The sequence below is a fragment of the Rhinolophus sinicus genome, chromosome 4 (genome assembly GCF_057876585.1).
Source record: "Rhinolophus sinicus isolate RSI-liver-muscle chromosome 4, RSI-T2T, whole genome shotgun sequence".
Taxonomy (NCBI): Eukaryota; Metazoa; Chordata; class Mammalia; order Chiroptera; family Rhinolophidae; genus Rhinolophus; species Rhinolophus sinicus.
The window spans coordinates 51,594,232-51,613,054 of record NC_142504.1 but is presented as its reverse complement, the minus strand read 5'-3'; the positions used below and the strand labels follow the sequence as shown (position 1 = coordinate 51,613,054).

At 33.8% G+C, this 18,823-nt stretch overlaps 1 protein-coding gene across 6 annotated transcripts in view; it reads left to right on the top strand.

Moving 5' to 3' along the window:
• The window catches only part of PNPLA8 (patatin like domain 8, phospholipase A2), a 47,478-nt gene that overhangs the window by 12,208 nt on the left and 16,447 nt on the right, over positions 1 to 18,823 (top strand). For 5 of the 6 annotated variants that reach the window (XM_074340542.2, XM_019710238.3, XM_074340543.2 and 2 more), the window contains exons 4-8: positions 251 to 402; positions 4,249 to 4,343; positions 7,184 to 7,355; positions 11,880 to 11,937; positions 13,981 to 14,175. In XM_074340542.2, coding sequence (XP_074196643.1) covers positions 251 to 402; positions 4,249 to 4,343; positions 7,184 to 7,355; positions 11,880 to 11,937; positions 13,981 to 14,175 — 672 coding nt within the window. Of the gene's footprint in view, positions 1 to 250; positions 403 to 4,248; positions 4,344 to 7,183; positions 7,356 to 11,879; positions 11,938 to 12,729; positions 13,921 to 13,980; positions 14,176 to 18,823 lie in introns of those variants that run through there. The other variant, XM_088797817.1, reaches the window with a different exon arrangement.

Here is an 18,823-nt window from a genome sequence, read left to right as displayed (position 1 = left end):
ATTTTTAAGCATTGCACCTTTTAAAGGAAATGCTTGGATAGAGGTTAATTTTTTACCTAGATATAAGGACAGATATATTCTAGATATTAACATTACTATGTCAAGCACTAATGTATCATTTAAGATTACAGAGAAAGTAATAAACACTGGTACCTTGATTGCATATGATGGTTAACATGTTTGTTAAAAACAATAAAAAATTTTCACTTTTGATTTGACAAAAGCAACAAAATATCTTTTCTCAATATAGGAAAAAATTATTCCATATTTATTGCGATTGAGACAAATTAAAGATGAAACTCTTCAGGCTGCAGTTAGAGAAATTTTGGCTTTAATTGGCTATGTGGATCCAGTGAAAGGAAGAGGAATTCGAATTCTCACAATTGATGGTGGAGGAACAAGGTAAGGCTAGAAATAACGATTTTTAATGACTGTACCTCTGATTAAGCCATAGGAGGTATTTTTTAAATTAATTTGGTGTAATTTCAAAATTTTGAAATAAAACATGAAATAGTTTTCCATAATTTACTTCTTTATCAATCTAAGAGCTTCTTTAATATGTATCTGAATTTACTTTTATTTTAATTTGACCTAGTATTTATATTTTAGTTTGGTCTTTTCAGATCTTTTTAGTTGTTTAAAACAGTTTATCAACCAAGATTCTCTTAAAATCTTGGCAATATTTTATAATGTTAGCTTTCTTTTACTGTATTACCCATATGTATCAGTCAACGAGTCATTTAGTAAAGTGATGGTTTTAAAAGGACTCTGTATCAATAACTTCCTGACTTCCTGTGTCTTCACTTGCAGATGTCAGTTCTTATGCTATAAGAAATAGTAAATGCATTCTTAGCCCAGAAGGAGCTAGTTTTGCCGTCAAGCCCCATTTTTACTACTGGCAATCCATCCATGCTTCTTATTCTTAGTTTTTCTAGTTCCTTCCTACTTGTTGGTTAAATTCTTTGTCATAGTTTTATGGACCTTTTACTCCAAATTTACCTCTCCAACTTCACTGTTGGTATATCTGCTTTGCCAGTCAGCTCTTCTGTATGTTAAAATACTACCCTTATACTTTTGTTAAATTCTGTAGTCCTTTAAATTTTGATACCAATATGAAGGAGTGAGTGATGAGAGAAGGAGTCTATTTAATAATCTAGGCGGGGACAGTAAAACACTAACTTTGGATGGTAGCAAGCTGGAAGCAAGAGGAAGGAACAGTATGCAAAAAAATTGTGAAGAAAAAAGAGGACTGGATGTAATAAAAACAGGTCGAGACCACTCTAAGTGTCCCTCCTGTAGATGAGTAGGACAGAATTGCATAGATAGGGGAGGAGGTGTTTGGTATTGAGCAGGAGTTCTGTTTTGCACATGTTGAGTATAAAGTTTTACACTCCATTTCGAAGTGCTCACTTGGCAATTGAAGATGGAATTGACTAAGAGAAAAGTCTTAGAAGATCGTTTATTTCTTAGGGAAGTGAAATAATCCAAGAAAGTGAACGTCATTCATGTAATAAAGTGGTAATGAACTGGAGAGAATCATTCTAATTCATAGAATTGGTTCCAAGTGATGAGAAGTAGGGAAAGTGGCAGTTAAGTGAGTAAGGAATTTTCACTGAGGAATAGGAAGAAGCCAAGTCCTCCCTGCCCCTAAGTTCAGGGGAGTTGGGAGGGATGGTGTCATTCATTGAGTCAGCTGGAGTGCCTACCATGTCCTAAATACTGATTTAGGTCAGTAAACAAAACAGACAAAAATCCAAGTTTTCATGGTGCTAGTATTCTAGAGGAAGAAAGAGGAAACAAATAGGAAAAAAACAAAAAATTGAGTAGCAGTGGCTGCTATGAAGAAAATAAAAGCAAAGGGATAGAAAGTAACAGTGCTATTTTAAAGAGCGATCATGACTGACTGCTTTTTGAAGAAGTAACATTTGAGTAGAGATCTGAAAGAAGAACATTAAAGGACATTCAAATGTCTATTTAGAGTGAGGGAGGTATGGTGAAAAGAGGTTTGTGACCTACAAGTATTTGACCTGAGAATGGTAGTTTTGATGGTCGTATAGGGAGGAAATTGAAGATGTTCGGGAAAACCTAGAGGTGGGTTAGGATGAAGGTAGGTTTACATCAGTGATTCTCCACTAGAGGAGACTTTGCCCCCTAGGAAACATTTGTGTCTGGAGACATTTTTGGTGGTTAGAACAGGGGACTGCCGCTGCATCTAGTGAGAAGACGACAGTCGCTGCTAAGTATCTACAGTGCATAGGATAGCCCAATACAAAAAGAACTATCCAGCCTGAAATGTCAGTAGTGCTGCTGTTGAGAAACGTTGGTTTAGGGGAATATGGGAAAGTAGCCAGAATGGGAAATTTGTGTTGAAAGGAGTAAGCTATGGGGGCTTATGAGAAAATCCATATCTTTTATTTCTTTTGTATAAGGTAGGCTGGTACAGTATAAGGCATATAAAATCAACCTGGCAAATATATTTATTTTTAAATTCATCCTGAGTTAATTTATAAATACAGCACTTTTAGTTTATTTCCTCATTATACAAGTAAAACGGGACAAAAAAGAAAAATATGAAGAAAAACAAAACAAATCATAGCTCACAATTCCAAAATTATGTTTAATGTTTTGATGTATTTCTTCTAATCTTTGTTTTTCTATGTGAATATATGTTCATGTTTTATTTTCTTTTTATAAGTAACGGAGGTCACATTGTTAAATATAGATTATCCAACATTTTCTTTAATTCTTCATGTCTTACCTTGAATTCATAATGTGTCTCTCTTATAAGCCATCTTATGTTCTCTTACCACTCTTCAAATCCACATTACTTCTTGTAATTAAAAAAAAACAACACACACACAACTGAGCATCTTTTGTTTTCTGCTTTCAACTTACAATATTTTCTGGTGACTTCCTGTTAGCAGTATCAAAGCACAATTTGGCACTCTAAATTTTGTTTTGTGGTATCTGACTGTCATTGTGTTTCAGAACTTCTCTGCCCCATACCTTGTATTGGGATTAGAATGTTTCATTATTTCTGTATATTCTCCCAGTATTAAGAGTCGTCTGTGTCCTAGAGAGTATTATGCTAAGTGAAATAACTCAGATGAAGAAAGACAAGTACCATATGATTTCACTTACATGTGGAATCTAAAAAACAAAAAAATGAACAAACAAAACAAACTCAGATACAGAGAACAACCTGATGAAGACCAGATGGGCGAATGGTTGGGGGTTGGGTGAAGAAGTACAAATTGCCAGTTATAAAAATAGTCACAGGAATGTAAGGTACAGCATAGGGAATATAGTCGATAATATTGTAATCACTATGTATGGTGTCAGATGGGTACTAGACTTATCGGGTGATCACTTCATAAATTATCTGTACACCAGAAACTAGTATAATATTGTATATCAACTGTAATTGAAAAATTTTAAAACATTTAAAAGGAAAGAATTGTCCATGTGTTACACCCTGAATTCATCTTTCACATTCATCATGAAACTATTTGTGGCCTTTGACAAGGATCCAGAAATGAATAATACAGCATAAATTAATACATCCTTAATGCAGAGCATTGTCCTAAGGTTGTTGAGAGTTTTAAAAAATGAATAAAAGAAAGCTTAAAAATATGACAAGTGAAATACATAGAACAAAAACGTATAGAAGCATAGGTGACCAACTATGTTGGTAAGAGAAGAAACCAATATATGGCATCCCAAAACTGGTGATTGGAGGTTTTAAGTATTTTCCATGGTTGAGGTGTTTAAACAACAACAAAAAATCTTTCATTGGATGTCTTTGTAGTCTAAAGAGGTATTATTATAAATTTAAAAACATGCTGCTATAGCACAGATTTCATACCATTATTTAGATACTGGATTTTCAGAAGTGGTCTTTGAAACTTAAGAAACTTTTTTTTAAAAACTTTTATTAATTAAATGTGTTTTTCCAGGACCCATCAGCTCCAAGTCAAGTAGTTGTTTCAATCTAGTTGTGGAGCGCGCAGCTCACAGTGACCTATTTGGGGATCGAACCCACAACCTTGTTGTTAAGAGCACCGCGCTCTAACCAACTGAGCTAACCTGCTGCCCAGAACTTAAGTAACTTTTACAGATGCTAATTTATATTATTAACTTTCATGTTGGAATGTAAGCTAGAAAGGCAAAAAATGTAGGATTGTTTTATTCAATAACTTAACTTTTCTTGAAAGAAAAATTCTCATTTTACCTTTATCTTTTCTATAGGGGTTTGGTTGCTCTTCAGACACTGCGAAAATTAGTTGAACTTACTCAGAAGCCAGTTCATCAGCTCTTTGATTACATTTGTGGTGTAAGCACAGGTAATCATTATTTGTGGAAGTGGTCATAAGTGCATTATGAAAAAGAAGATTAAGCACTTACGTTCAAGAGCATGGTCATTCTCTGAAATGATGGATATTAATTTCATGTTTTGATAATGAATAATCCTTTGGTTCATTTAATGTACTTTTAAAAATATTGGGAATGTTAACATTCAGAAAATGGTTTTGTTTTTTAATTAGTTTTAGGTGTACAAAGCAACTTAATAGACATTTACACCCCTCACAAAATATAGAAAAAGTTTTTAAAGTGCTTTTCTAATACATTTTAAATAAGCCACAGTGACAAACACAAATTATGAATTAATTGCTTTCTGGTACAGTCACCTTAAGGAAAGTGATGAAATGGAAGGAACCTAGGTACTCAAATTGTACTTGAGCCAATAGACTATTAAAGATGGATAAGATTTTACTTTTTTTGTGAGATGTGTCCCTCTGTGAGGAAATTGCTTCTTCTGTCCTTTTTTTAAAAATCTGGTTGTTTGAAGTCAAAATTTAAATTGATAAATGTGAGAATCTATGTTTTTGAAAGGCTATTTTTAATATTGCTAGTTGATATACATTTAAAATTACAGTTTCATGTTTGTGTAGAAGAAATTGGCAACTTAGAATACGATTGTGATTGAATAATTTCTTAGTTTTCACTGACACTATCAGGTGATTATTTGTTTTGTTTTCTGTTTGTTTTGTTTTTCTGTTTCCTTACACCAGCTCTCTCACCACCCCCCGTGAAGTCTCTCAGGATACCCATAGCTATTACTTATCGCTTACTTCCCAAGTAACACTCAAGGAGTACCGTGTTTCCCCGAAAATAAGACCTAGATGGGCAATCAGCTCTAATGCGTCTTTTGGAGCAAAAATTAATGTAAGACCCAGTCTTATTTTGCTATAATATAAGACCGATTTAATATAATGTAATGTAATATAATACAATATTCCGGGTCTTATATTAATTTTTGCTCCAAAAGACGCATTAGAGTTGATTGTCTGGCTAGGTCTTATTTTCGGGGAAACACAGTATTAAGATTGCAAATCCTTGCTGTGTATTGTACTGTTTGACCTGATAATTTCTCACTTTCCATTAGTTTATCTTCATCGATTTTTACTTCTATTTCTTTTTCTCATTTTTTGAATTACAATAGTAGTTCTAAAGACTACTAGCAACAAAATCAAATGATTTCTCTGCATTGTATGTGTTAAGTATCACAAATATTCCCAAAGGGTAGGTCAGTTGATGTCAATTGTAAAAACTAAATGAGAGCCATTGCAGGGATGATTCAAAAGCATAAGGAATCAGTGATTCCTATGATGTTCTACTAATTCCTCAAGATGTTAGCAAATTTGGAAAATTTTGGTTAAAGGAAGTTAAACAGGTTTCATTACAGAGGGACTTCTGAGATCCTTTAGTATGTTACAAATGCATTGTGATTCTCAGGATATGAAAGTAATATGTATATATCCCAAATTGATTTAACTACGGAAACTTTTCTTAAAGAGGCATTTCCCAGTTCTTCTTTGGAGCTATTACCCTGACCATTTGTGTTGAATTTTAGAATGGTCCTAGCAATTCAAACATTTAAACATCTACAAGCTAACTACTTACTTTGGCACTGTTTTTAGTAGGTGGATGCTTAATAAAGAGAATCTTAAAGCACAGAAATTTATCCACGGAGTAGAATATCTTCTTATGTAATATGTACATTTGTGTATCACACTATATCTTTTCCATTGTGTCTTCTAGCTTATGTTTACCTTAACTTATAATAAATACACTGCTTATAATTTTCATTTCTTTTTACTTTCTATGTATTATAATATAGAAATTTTATTTCACTTATAATTTCTATAAATATGATAAATATATATTTAAACTAAAGTTAATGTCCTTACCAGTTCAGCAAGGTTCAGTTTTTTAATATCTGCTCATCTCTATAGTAGCTCTGCTTAAAAGGAAAGGAACTTAATTTTTTGGAAATTAATTTATTGTGTTAATTACAACTTTTCTAGAAGTTGAAAATAATGATTCCTGTTTTATGGTAATGCCATACAATGTATTTAAAAATATAATCTCTTTTATTAGAATAAGGCCAAGTATAATAAAATATATAAAATATTTAAAGTACATTATGATAGTGATTTCCTGTTTTTTTTCTGCAATCTCAAAGTAAGCAGTGATGCTATACAGGTTTTTGCCTCATCCCCTCCCTTTCCCCATCCTCCAAAGCTTTCTCCTCCTCTTTTCCTTGTTAATTCAGGGTTAGGCCAATTAGATACACTAGGTGGCAGTGTGTCCTGCCAGTTGCTGCTAGGCTATGTAATCAGCTATTTAAAAGGACATCCCAGAGACCTAATTTCTTTAATCACATTGGTTCCCAGGATGAACCTGAAGGAGTCATTATTTTAATGAATTTGGTAAGTTGTCAGATATACTGTATTCTGTGACTAAAACTAAGGAATTTATTAAGGTTAGAAAGGACACTACCTACCTACCACAGTACCTTATATGCTATTTAATGTAAAACAACATATTTTTATATATCTTTAAGTTATTATCATCATAATTGGTTAGCATTTATTTATCTTTACTGAGGCCTAGTAAAGCCCTTTACATGTGTTACCCCAGTATAAGGACCTTGTACATTTCAGTTGCTGTAATTACTTTATAGATGAAAAAATTGAGGCTCTGAGAGGTTAAGTAGTTTGTCCCAGGTGACACAGTTAGAAAGTATCAAAGCCAGAATTTTAACCTCCTCTATGGCTAAAGAGATTGTATAAGTACTGTAATGTCAACACTGGCAGAAACTAAGGATTCTTTCTTTCAGGTGCTATATTAGCATTCATGTTGGGATTGTTTCATATGCCCCTGGACGAATGTGAGGAACTTTATCGAAAATTAGGAACAGATGTGTTTTCACAAAATGTCATTGTTGGAACAGTCAAAATGAGTTGGAGCCATGCATTTTATGACAGTCAAACATGGGAAAATATTCTTAAGTAAGTTATAATTATCCTTTTTTTAAATGTCTTGATTATATAGATAATATGTGCATATTATAATTAGTAAAATGCCAAAAAATGTAAAGAAGAATATTAAATTTTCATCTTACTAATTATAGATAACTACTGTTAATATTTTGGTGAATCATATTCTAGTTACTATTTTCTTGGGTTCATATGTGTAAGATTAGCATGTAAAAGTTGCAATTGCCTTTTTAAAAATTGAGACCATGTTGTATATAGACCATGTTTGCATCCTGCTGTTTTCATTTAACATATTATTCTTCCTCAGACATAAACGTATTCTCCTAAAACATTAATTTCTAAACATTTTTTCAAGTTACTACAAAGCCATTGTACTCACTTTCCAAAAATAGAAACATAAAGTAGAAACTAAAAATCATCCACAATCTTATTCAGAGCTGTAGACCTCACAGTATATTTTTGTCTAGTTTTTTTTAGACTCCATATATTTTCGTATACTTTTTAGCAGAAAGTATATTGTACTTGTAACTTTTTATCCTTTCCCTTTTTTTCAACTTTATTAATATCTCGAGAAAATTTTAAAGACCACCACATTCCACAGTATAGTGGTATCACATTTTCTTAACCATATACATTTAGGACGGTTATTCCTAATTTTTTTTGTGATTGTGAACATGCTGTGGTTGGAAAATTTACATTTCTCCACACATTTCAGAATATATCCGTAGGACAGTTTACAAGAAGCGTAATTATTGGGCCAATGTTGATGTCTTTTAAAAATAATCATATCTTTATATGATTATATGAAATAGAGAACATGTAAAGAAAACAATGAAAATAATTTGTAACCCCACTAAGAAAAAAGCACTATTAACATAGGATGTACTTTTCTCTAGAATTTCTTACAGATAAATAAGTGTATGTGTGTAAGGTTGTGAGTGTGTGTGTGTGTTTATCCCCTTCACAGATTGGGATGATCATGCACATTTAGTTTTGTATCCTGCATTTTCACATAGTATTTTATCATGAATGATTTCCTATGTCATTAAATATCTTTGAGGCATATTTTAAAGGCTGTTCACTATCCTGTTTTATGAATGTACTATTTTTTATTTAACAAATTTCCTATGGGAAAAGGAGGCTAATTTAAATATTTTTACAGTTCAAAATGAAGTTTAAATAGGCATCATACATCTCTACTTAAATCTCTGTTTATATCTTTAAGGTGTATTTCTAGATTGAAAGTTTGGGTTAGAAAGTATACGTGTTTTAAAAATCATGAAGTGTGTGTGTGTATGTGTGTGTGTATCTGAATTGTTCTTCAAAATAGTTGTCCCAATTTACCCACTCACCAACAACAATTTGTATTTCCATTTCCGTGATACACACACACACACACACACACACACACACACACACACACGTATGTATATATGTCAGCTTCAGAGATTTTTATAATAGTGTTCCCAGTTTCCATCACTTTGATTGTTGATGAGTTTGAACATTGGTTATGTTTCTTTATTGCATTTTTTTGTGCGAATTTCAAGGACATAATATTTTCTCATTTTCCTATCAAGGTATTCCTCACTATATTCTAAATATATTGACCATTTATTATATGTTAAAAATGTGTTTTTAGTTAATAATTTTTTAAATGTAGAGGAGTTTCAAATCTTTAGTCAAATCATTAATTTTAATTTTGCTTTCATGTTTAGAAAGTCTTTTCTATCTTGCAATCAGGTACATTTTTATATTATTTTCTAGTCCTAAGGTTTAATTATTTTAAATTCTTAAGTCATCTGAAATTTATTTTGATGTATATTGTAAGGGGATCAAACTTTATTTTTTACTGTTATTTTTTATCCCCCCATCGTTTTATTGAGAGAGGTTTTTTTTGGTGATAATGATTTTGTGTGATTTTAGGGACACTATTTTTAATTACAGCATCAGTAGAATCTAGGAATGTTGAGAATTTTTTCGTATTTTGACTTCTCTCTGAAATGAGCAATTAATGTTCCTGCTCTCTTTGAATTTATATTCATAACTTAATTCATTAAAGTATTTTGGTTCTGTTAATAATCTCAAAGTTGAAACAAAACGTAATGTGAACTTTGCTTAAAGTCTGAAAGCAGCATGTTCCCTGTAATTCAAGTGTCCCTGTACCTTTTACCAAGTACTTTTTCCTTTTTTTCACTGATTTGAAATACCACCATTATCACATTTAAAATTTTATGTACATTAAGAGTCTATGTCTAAGTTTTTGTTTTTTCTATTGATTTTTAAATTTTTTGTCTAAATTCTTTACATAATGTTTTTATATTGATTAGCAAGTCTTTTCTCCTTACTCTTTTTCAAAAATCTGTTCAGTATTTTCATCTAATGTCCAAAGTGAATCTTAGGTTACTCTTATTACATTAAAAAAAAAAATGTCCCACTGCTATTTTGATAGAAATGTAACAGTTATTTTGTTGAATAATAGTATCTTCCCAAATGAGCAGTCTTCCCATTCATTACTGTGTGTTGCTTATTTTGGGGTTTTCTCTTGTGTCTGTTAAAAAAATACTGTGTATGAATTCTCGTGAAATTGTAAAATCGTAATACTAGTAAGTTTTTAATGAAGATTTGAAAATTTACTGTAAGACCAGTCTCTCTGCTATGAAACGTTTTTTTCCTTTTGCTACTCATTAAAGTATCTTCAGGTATTTGCATGTTGCTATTTCACTGATAATCCTTCAAAGGCTTCTTTATTTCTAATCACAGCATTGATAAACTTTCTAAGTGTGGTCAGTTGTTTTTTCCTTTCCCTGCTTTTCCTGTATCCTTTGCTACAAAACGAACCACTCCAAAACTAAGTAGTTGAAAACAACAATTTAGTCTTATGATTCTGCATAACTGGGTGTTTCTTCTGTTCTTGTCTAAACTCACATACCTACTGGCAGCCGCAGCTCAGCTGAGATGACCTGGACAGCTGGTCTCTCTCTCCCCAAGGTCATTGTCATCCTGGACTTCATCCAATCATGGTGGTCTCAGAGTTCCAAGAGGGCAAGCCCCATTGCATAAGTTCTTATCTAGAAGCCTCAGTTTAATGGCATTTTTGCTGACATCCCATTGACCAAAACCATTTAAACCTGGAGTCTGTGCGGGGAGGGATTATATACAAGGATGTAGATATCAGAAAGTGTGACTCATTCGGAGCCTTTATTGGTATAATCTACCACACCTGCTCTCTGGCCTTTTTGTCTGGTTGTGGTTTTTGTTGTTGTTTCCCCATCGTTTTAGTGAGAGAATTTTTTTTCGGTGATAATGATTTTCTGTAATTTTAGGTACACTATTTTTAATTATAGCATCAGTAGAAGCTAGGAATGTTGAAAATTTTTTCGTATTTTGACTTCTCTCTGAAATGAGCAGTTAATATTCCTGCTCTCTTTGAATTTATATTCATAACTTAATTCATTAAAGCATTTTGGTTCTGTTAATAAACTCAAAGTTGAAACAAAATGTAATGTGAACTTTGCTTAAAGTCTGAAACCAGCATGTTCCCAAGACGTCTGTCCCAATTTTACAGTAAATGTCTATGAAAAGATAAAGTGAGAGACCCACAGAAGAATAAAATTGAATTGCTCTTCATACAGAAGAAACATGTAGATCAGATTGGGAAAGACAAAGATCTTGTCTGTTTTAGAAAGTATTTTACATTGATATTTTTTAAGGATTGTAAAGGGTAGATCACTTCCTAATTTGTGCATACTACCCTGATATGAATGCACTGACATTCTAGTTAAGAAACATAAGTATTGTTTGAAAAATATTGTCATTAGAAAAATGTTTTTTTCTTACTGAGGCATGTTGGTGAAAAAGTCTTTATGTTCAATACAGGGAAAAAACATAATTTTTAAGTTTGGAAAAAATCTGCACTGAAATAAATTCCCTTGTAATGGAATTTTAAAAATTGCTGCCCAAGGAAAATTTCTGTGATGTTGCAGTAATTCAAATGCCAACTCAGACGATTGAAAAAACATTTTTGGGGGGTGACATTCATTGGCTTTGTATTGCTAAAGCAAGTTTAAAGTAAATCTTCTGATCTGGTTTTTAGATTGCTCTGGAACTAGCCTACCCACACTTCTGCAGCCTTATCGCAGCACAGCTTTTATCCTATCAGTGGGATGCTGAAAACACCTTTTTTCTGCCTTCACCTTTACTGTGTATATATCTGTCCTGGCTTGGAATGTGTTCCCTTGACATCTTTTGGTCCTTCTCAAGCTATACCTCCATGCGTCTTTCCCACACACCACAACCTGTACTAATTGTCCCACCTCAGAACTGTAGACACTTGCAGTTTGAATCAGATTAATAACTATATATTGTTTCATGTGCATTTATTGGATTATAAGCCTCCTAGAGGAGATTCTGATACTTCTTTCTCCCTCATAGTGCTTTGACAAAGCCTTGAGCAAACAGTATGAGCAAAGTGTATGTTCCCTGGTGTTAAGAGATAAAATTGTTTTGATATAATTTATTTCTTCTCCTCTAATAAAGGGATAGAATGGGATCTTCACTAATGATTGAAACAGCAAGAAACCCCACGTGTCCTAAGGTAAGTTTAGAGTCTCATAAATATATCACCTAGATGGAATTGAAGGTCAGGTGAAAGCACTTATTCTGAAGGCCCTTTATTAAAGGAAAAATTTCTTAGGAACCTCTTTTAATAGATTATATTGATTCCTTATATATTGAGTCATCCTAAGACATAGGATGTGATCATTAGCTCTTTCTAATCCGGTAAAAGTACAAGAAAAATTTAAGAATATGAAAGAGTAAGACTGAAAACAAGGGAGAATTCTTTTATCGTAAGGGTTAATCGAATAATTGTGGCATTTCCTCCCCTAGATTTTTTTAAATAAATTTTATATGCTTCTTAGATATAAATGTACAAATAGAATCCAAATTTAAAAAATGTTACTGTTAATAGGATATGTCTCAGCGTGGCTTTTCTCTCTCTTACTTGAAACATAATGATCTGAGTATTGCTTCACTTCTGTGTTCTTTGATAATACTTGTTATTTGATGAACAAATCGGATTTCTGCTCCTAGGAATCCCATGAAGCTTCTGTTTATTCTTGGATAACAAACTGTAACCATTAAAAATCAAACGCAGTTCTCTCTCTTGCTCTTTCACTCTTGCCTATATACTTTCATTCATTCTTTAGCTATTAGTTATGCACCCCCTGTGCCAGTACTGTGCTACGAGGCACTTGGAATAGTTAGTGAGTAAATGTAGACATGGAGGGCAATACAGGCATTCATCAGATAATCACACAGTGAGATCGTTTCCCTGAAGTAAGTGCTGTGAGCACAAAAGCAGTTCTCTGAACGCATATATTTACAGGGACATGAGGAAGGCTATTCTAAGGAAATGAGATTTGAGATCTCAGTGTGAAGGCCGGTGAGTAGGAGTTTTCCTGGCAAAGGGAATGACCTGTGCAGGAGGAGTTCTGGAGAAATGCAGGAAGTGGAAGAGTTCCGGAAGACTAGAGCACATGGACCCAAGGGCAGCATGTGAAATGTGGCTGGAGTGGTAGGTGTATCAGACCGTGCAGTCCCTGAGAGGCCATGATACCGAGATGGGGACCATAGGGGACACTGCACACCTCATTTGTTCCCCTGTATCTTCAGAGTTTTTTGTTTGTTTGTTTGTTTTTAAATCACGGGAGTTGCCCGTTTTAAGTAAAAGGATAAAGTGGGTGTGGGGGAGCTTGACCTGCCTCAAAAAGTGACTCACTCATGGTAAATGGCACAGCCACCCATGTTTCTTTATTCAGCCTGTCTGTTTACCAGTTACTAGAAAGACCCTTCGGGTTGTAGTGTATGGCCTCCTTAGTGGCCTTAGACACCTGAGGCCACCCACAGTGGCCTTAGACTCACACTTGGGATATGGCCTTGGTTTATAAAATAGTTGTGCAAACAGGCCCCTTAGCACAGGAGCCTGACAACTTTGGCCTCTTCAGTAACCTTTCAGCTTCTGAGGATTATATTTGAAATCATTAATATAGCACATTTTACATACATTCAGCTGGCATCGATAAAATCTGAGAGCAGGGGGATCAATGTTAGGTTTTTAAAATAAATAAATAAAAATACCCAGAGGCCAGTTATTAACTGATCAGAAAATCTTGATAGTTTGTGTTGTCTTAGAGTTTCAGGTATTAAAGTCATAATGCTTTCAAAGAGCACAGAAACAAAGACTAATTTGTAAATTATATTATGAAAACAGTGTATTTATCTTCAAGTAGTTTTTATTCATTACTATTGCTGTTTCAGTTATTTATAAAGGTCTGCAAATTTGTGCATTCTTGAATGTCTTTTTAAATAGCTATCAAGTCAGGTAGTCAAACATACCTTTTATTATTGTTCTCTTACAATTTCTCAAAATTATCTCAATCTTTATATCTACTTCCCCATAAAGAAATACCTTTTTAAAAAGATTGGGTTCCCTTTGCTTAACATTATAGTTATGTTATAAATTTATCTTGATGGGTGGTATTATACATTGTTTATTCATATTACTAAATAATATTTAATTTACAGATCCCAAATACTGCTCTTTACAGTGGGTGTTGTTCACTTTTTAATTCACTAGGTAGCTGCAGTAAGTACCGTGGTAAACAGAGGGATAACACCAAAAGCTTTTGTGTTCAGAAACTATGGTCATTTTCCTGGAGTCAACTCTCACTATTTGGGAGGCTGCCAGTACAAAATGTGGCAGGCCATCAGAGCCTCCTCTGCTGCTCCAGGCTACTTCGCAGAGTACGCACTGGGAAGTGACCTTCACCAGGTAAGTGGACTGAGGGGCTCATCCTTTACAACTTTATGTGACTAAAAAGAATCGGCACTTAGTAAATGTCCCTGAACTCACAGAGGGATCAACCATGATTTACTTCTTCATGTCTTCATGTGGCAGAAGATGTGTGGTACAGGATATTTTTATTTGGTGTTTGTTTTCCTTAGATTAAATCTTCTGGCTAGAGAGCATAGTGTAGGAAAGATTTTTTGTATTTTATGTAATGTGATTTGTAGCCAATTATAATTTTATTGATGGAAAAATGAAGTACTATGTATGATTGGCTTTCCAAATATGATAAAAATTCAAAATGAAACACAGTCCCAGAAAATGCAAAACCCAATCTGACAGTTTTGGTGGTCATATTTTGAACGGGAGGATATAATACGATAATAGTAAACACTTATTAAATTAGCTATGTGCCAGACACTTATATAGTCCTTTGCATGCATTATCCCATTTAGTCATGACTGCTTATGAGGTAGATAGATTTATTTCCATTTTACAAGTGAAACACTAGAATCTTAAGAAAGTTTGACTTTTAGGATCACAGCTATTAAGAGACAGAGATAGGATGTTAATCTGTAATTATACGGTTTTAACATTTCTGGCTAAGTGATAGAGAAAGTTGAATATTATTTCTGATAATTTATTTTTTTTCTGTTATATAGACTCATTTACTAATCATAAATTTTTCCTCTGTCAAGTTTTTCCACTATTTATAGAAATCTTAACTCATAATTTATACTAAGTGATAAAGTCAATAAAGCTTTTAAGCTGATACGTCCCAAATATAGGTATCTTATGTATGCTTAATTTTTTATATGCTATTCCACTTAAAAGCAATCTCATCTGATGGAGTCAATAGCTTTAACTTTCCTCACTAGTCACTGAAGTATGTGTGCTCCTTATTTCACATTCAGATATATGTTGAGAGAAAAACTAACATTTTGACAAGGTTTTTCAGGTGTTATTCAAAAGCTCATATATATATCTTATGTATAAAAACTGCATATCAACTATATAATTTTAATTTAAATGTGTAAATGTTATACTAAGAAACATTTTTATCAATTTTATTTTTTCCTATATTTTTATATAGTAGCTTAGATATATTTTAAAATGTTACAGTCAGCTATCCCATTTTATTTCTTTCTATCTTTCTAGAAGTAATGTCATAATCTTTGTTAAATTAAGAGATTAAAATAGGATTCCTTTTCTCTTTGGAGTCAGTTCCAGACTATTTATTTGTCAAGTCAGTCGTCGAATTATGTCCTTCTTGCCTTTCTCTTCTTTCTTCCACCTCCTTAGGACAGAAAGGACTAGCTGTAGTTTCTTTCTGACATTGATTTCAGGTCTTAGTGATCAAAGTAAAATTTTTATTTTAATATGTAGCTTGCTGTTTTTAACAACAATTTCTCCATATTCTTATAGTAGTCTCACCATGTCATAAATGGAGAAGTAACTTGGTATATTCAAAATATAATAGTTAAGCTTTATAACTTAAAAGTTTTAAATGGTAATCATGCTACAAAATTGCGGTTATGCCAAGTGTTAGTGAAAGTCTCATGATAAATTACTGCATTTCAGGACCATATGTTCCCCAACTTCAAAAGAAGTAATCTCATTTGTTTTTTTATTCTTTATCTAGGAAGTAGTTCTAAGTTTAATTCAGTCCTATAGAATACATATAACAAACCAAAGTAATTTAGTGGTTCTGTTTCCATTTCAGATAGACCAGTGATATTTCTTCTTATCCTTAGCCATCTTTATTTTGATGACCATAATCTTTGAATTTAGGCTGAGCTGCAGATTAAAATACCTCCTTATATAAATTTATATAAAGTATATAACTACATGTACAGAGACTATGCTTTCATGTAAATCAATAACTTGACTTCAGAAAGTTGAGCACATCAAATTTAATAAGAATATTCTGGGGCAGCTGGATGGCTCAGTTGGTTAGAACGCGAGCTCTGAACAACAGGGTTGCTGGTTCGATTCTCACATGGGCCAGTGAGCTGCACCCTCCAGAACTAGATTGAAGACATGGAGCTGCTGCTGAGCTGCCAGAGGAGTGGCCGGATGGCTCAGTTGGTTAGAGCGTGAGCTCTTAACAACAAGGTTGCCGGTTCAATTCCCGCATGGGATGGTGGGCTGCGCCCTCCTGCAACTAAAGATTGAAAACAGCAACGGGACTTGGAGCTGAGCTGCGCCCTCCACAACTAGATTGAAAGACTGTGACTTGGAGCTGAAGGGCCCTGGAGAAATACACTGTTCCCTAATATTCCCCAATTTAAAAAAACCCACAAGAATATTCTAATGGAATCTGTAATCTAAACACACCTTATTTAAGTAAATATTGTCCTTATTGCATATTCTCCTCCAATACTTGAGGAAGAAATGGGATGGCTTTCTCTTCAAAAGACAAAATTAGAATATTCTAAGGTGTGAATGATTTTGCTTGCTTAAAGAAAACATTCAAGCAAAGTTCCTTTCCAACCCTTCAGAAATTGCCAAGTTTAAAACTAAAATGTGGTAGTTATTAGACTCCTCTTATCTGATAAGTTCTTTGAATATTCAGTGATTTCCAGTCTCATGTTTAAAGCCCCTTTAACTGTCATGTCTGACCAATGTTTTAATGTAAGTTACTTCATATCCTTTTTGGAATGGGGTAGAATGTAAACTATAGATTAGTATTCTATTTGAACAGTTATTGACCGTACTGGTAAAATTAAGTGGTATTAGTAGGTATGTTTCGAAAGAGGGCTGTATGTGCAGAAGTGGCCCCCAAACACTGAAGGAGCTGAGAGACCAAAGAATGAGGCAGACAAGTCCAGCTTGTAGGTTAATGAGTTTAATAAGGAACTTACATACAGAAACACAGTCCTGGGTGGCCATAGGACAAAAGGGATCCCCATACCTTCCACCTACAGACAGTGTGCTTCGATCGCCTAAGCCATGAGAATACATGCGTGACCAAAGGGATAAGATGCCAGAAGGTTCTAGTGCCAGAGTGAGTGGAGAGATAGACAACATCAAGGGCTATTCACCCCGGAGAGAGCACTAGTGGAAATCCTGTGATCAGCCCATAGGTCTGTGTATATATTCCAGACCTCACCAGAGGGGAGGGGACAGGCTCAAGGATCCCGGTTCCCCTAGATGTCAAGATGGCAGCTTAGTTTTAGGATGCAGTCACATATGTTCCGCACAGGTAGATGGATTGATTTCATTTGCCTTTGACTAGGAAGAGAACAGATTACAGTATTAACAAGGTTTATTGCATGTGCTAGAAAATTATAAAATGGGAAGAATTATTTTTAAGTAGCTTCCAATATATTACTTTTCTCCCCCAGCCCAAGTAGCATCGTATTTGTCTTGAAATAGTGCTTTTTGCACAAAATCCTCTCTCACTGTCTCTCACATACGCACACACATCGCATCATAGTTGTTGTTTTTTGTGGTGGGTTTTTTTTTTGAGATATAATTGACATAAAATAACTGGACATATTTGATGTATACAATTTGATGAGTTTGGACATACACATATCCCTTCTCTCATCTTTTCCCACCTCTACCTCCAAAATGAAATCATTCATTTCCTGTCTTTGGAGAAAAAGCCTGATAAATTGGTTTGGACTAAAGGCTTTGATGACAGATTCTAATATATTATTTCTCTTGGGCCTTATTTACATTTTAGTAGGTTATGTTCAGAACTCAGAATACATTACCTAAAAATAATTAGGATATTTCACATAAATGTTCAGATAGCGAGGGTTTTTAGCAGAAAGCGCCTGCCTAGCACCTGCCAAATTGTGCCTGTGGTAGGCCACGATCACTCATGTTCATGCTGACTAGTCAGCAATGGAGGGAGTGCTTGCTCAGAGCCAGGCACCTTGTTGGCATGAGGAACATAAAGGTTCTTAGGAGTTGCTGGCTTGTTTGTTTTTTCTGGATTCCACCCTCAAATAGCTCAAACTAGAGGAATATAAACACAGTTACAGAATGAGATGATAAATTAAATCATAAAAATATGTACAAGGTTAAGAGCTGGTATAGATGTGATTTATTCTGTCAGGATTGGCTTTACAAAGACATTTCATCTGAGTTGAGGTATAGGAATGAATAGTTGATTAGGATAAAAACCAGATGAGGAGGGGAGAATGGGGAGTGGTTGTTTAATGGTTACAGACTTTCTCTTTGGGGGGGGAACATTTTGGAAATAGATAGTGGTAATGGTTGTAAAATATTCTTAACGCCACTGAATTGTAACCTTAAAATAGTTTAGAAGAACAATTTTCTGTTATATATTTTACCATAATAAAAAACATTTTTAAAAACCTTTTTATAAAAGAAGCTGAGATGATTATGGGACATTTATGTTGTTTATTGATACTCTGATGATTTGAAATGATTAAATATACAATAAAAGTAATGCGGAGTACCTAAAATTTAGGCTGTTCAGTACATGCGCGACGGATTGCAGTTTAAAACACAATCCTATGTGTACCTCTAAGAGATCAGTAGCAAATTGTATAATCAATTCGTTTTCAAGTCTGTTTACCCAGCAACCAGCAGTGTGCCTGGCAAATACCAAGTAGTCAGAAAATAAGGAAATGCGAATATGACTAGTTAAGTGAAT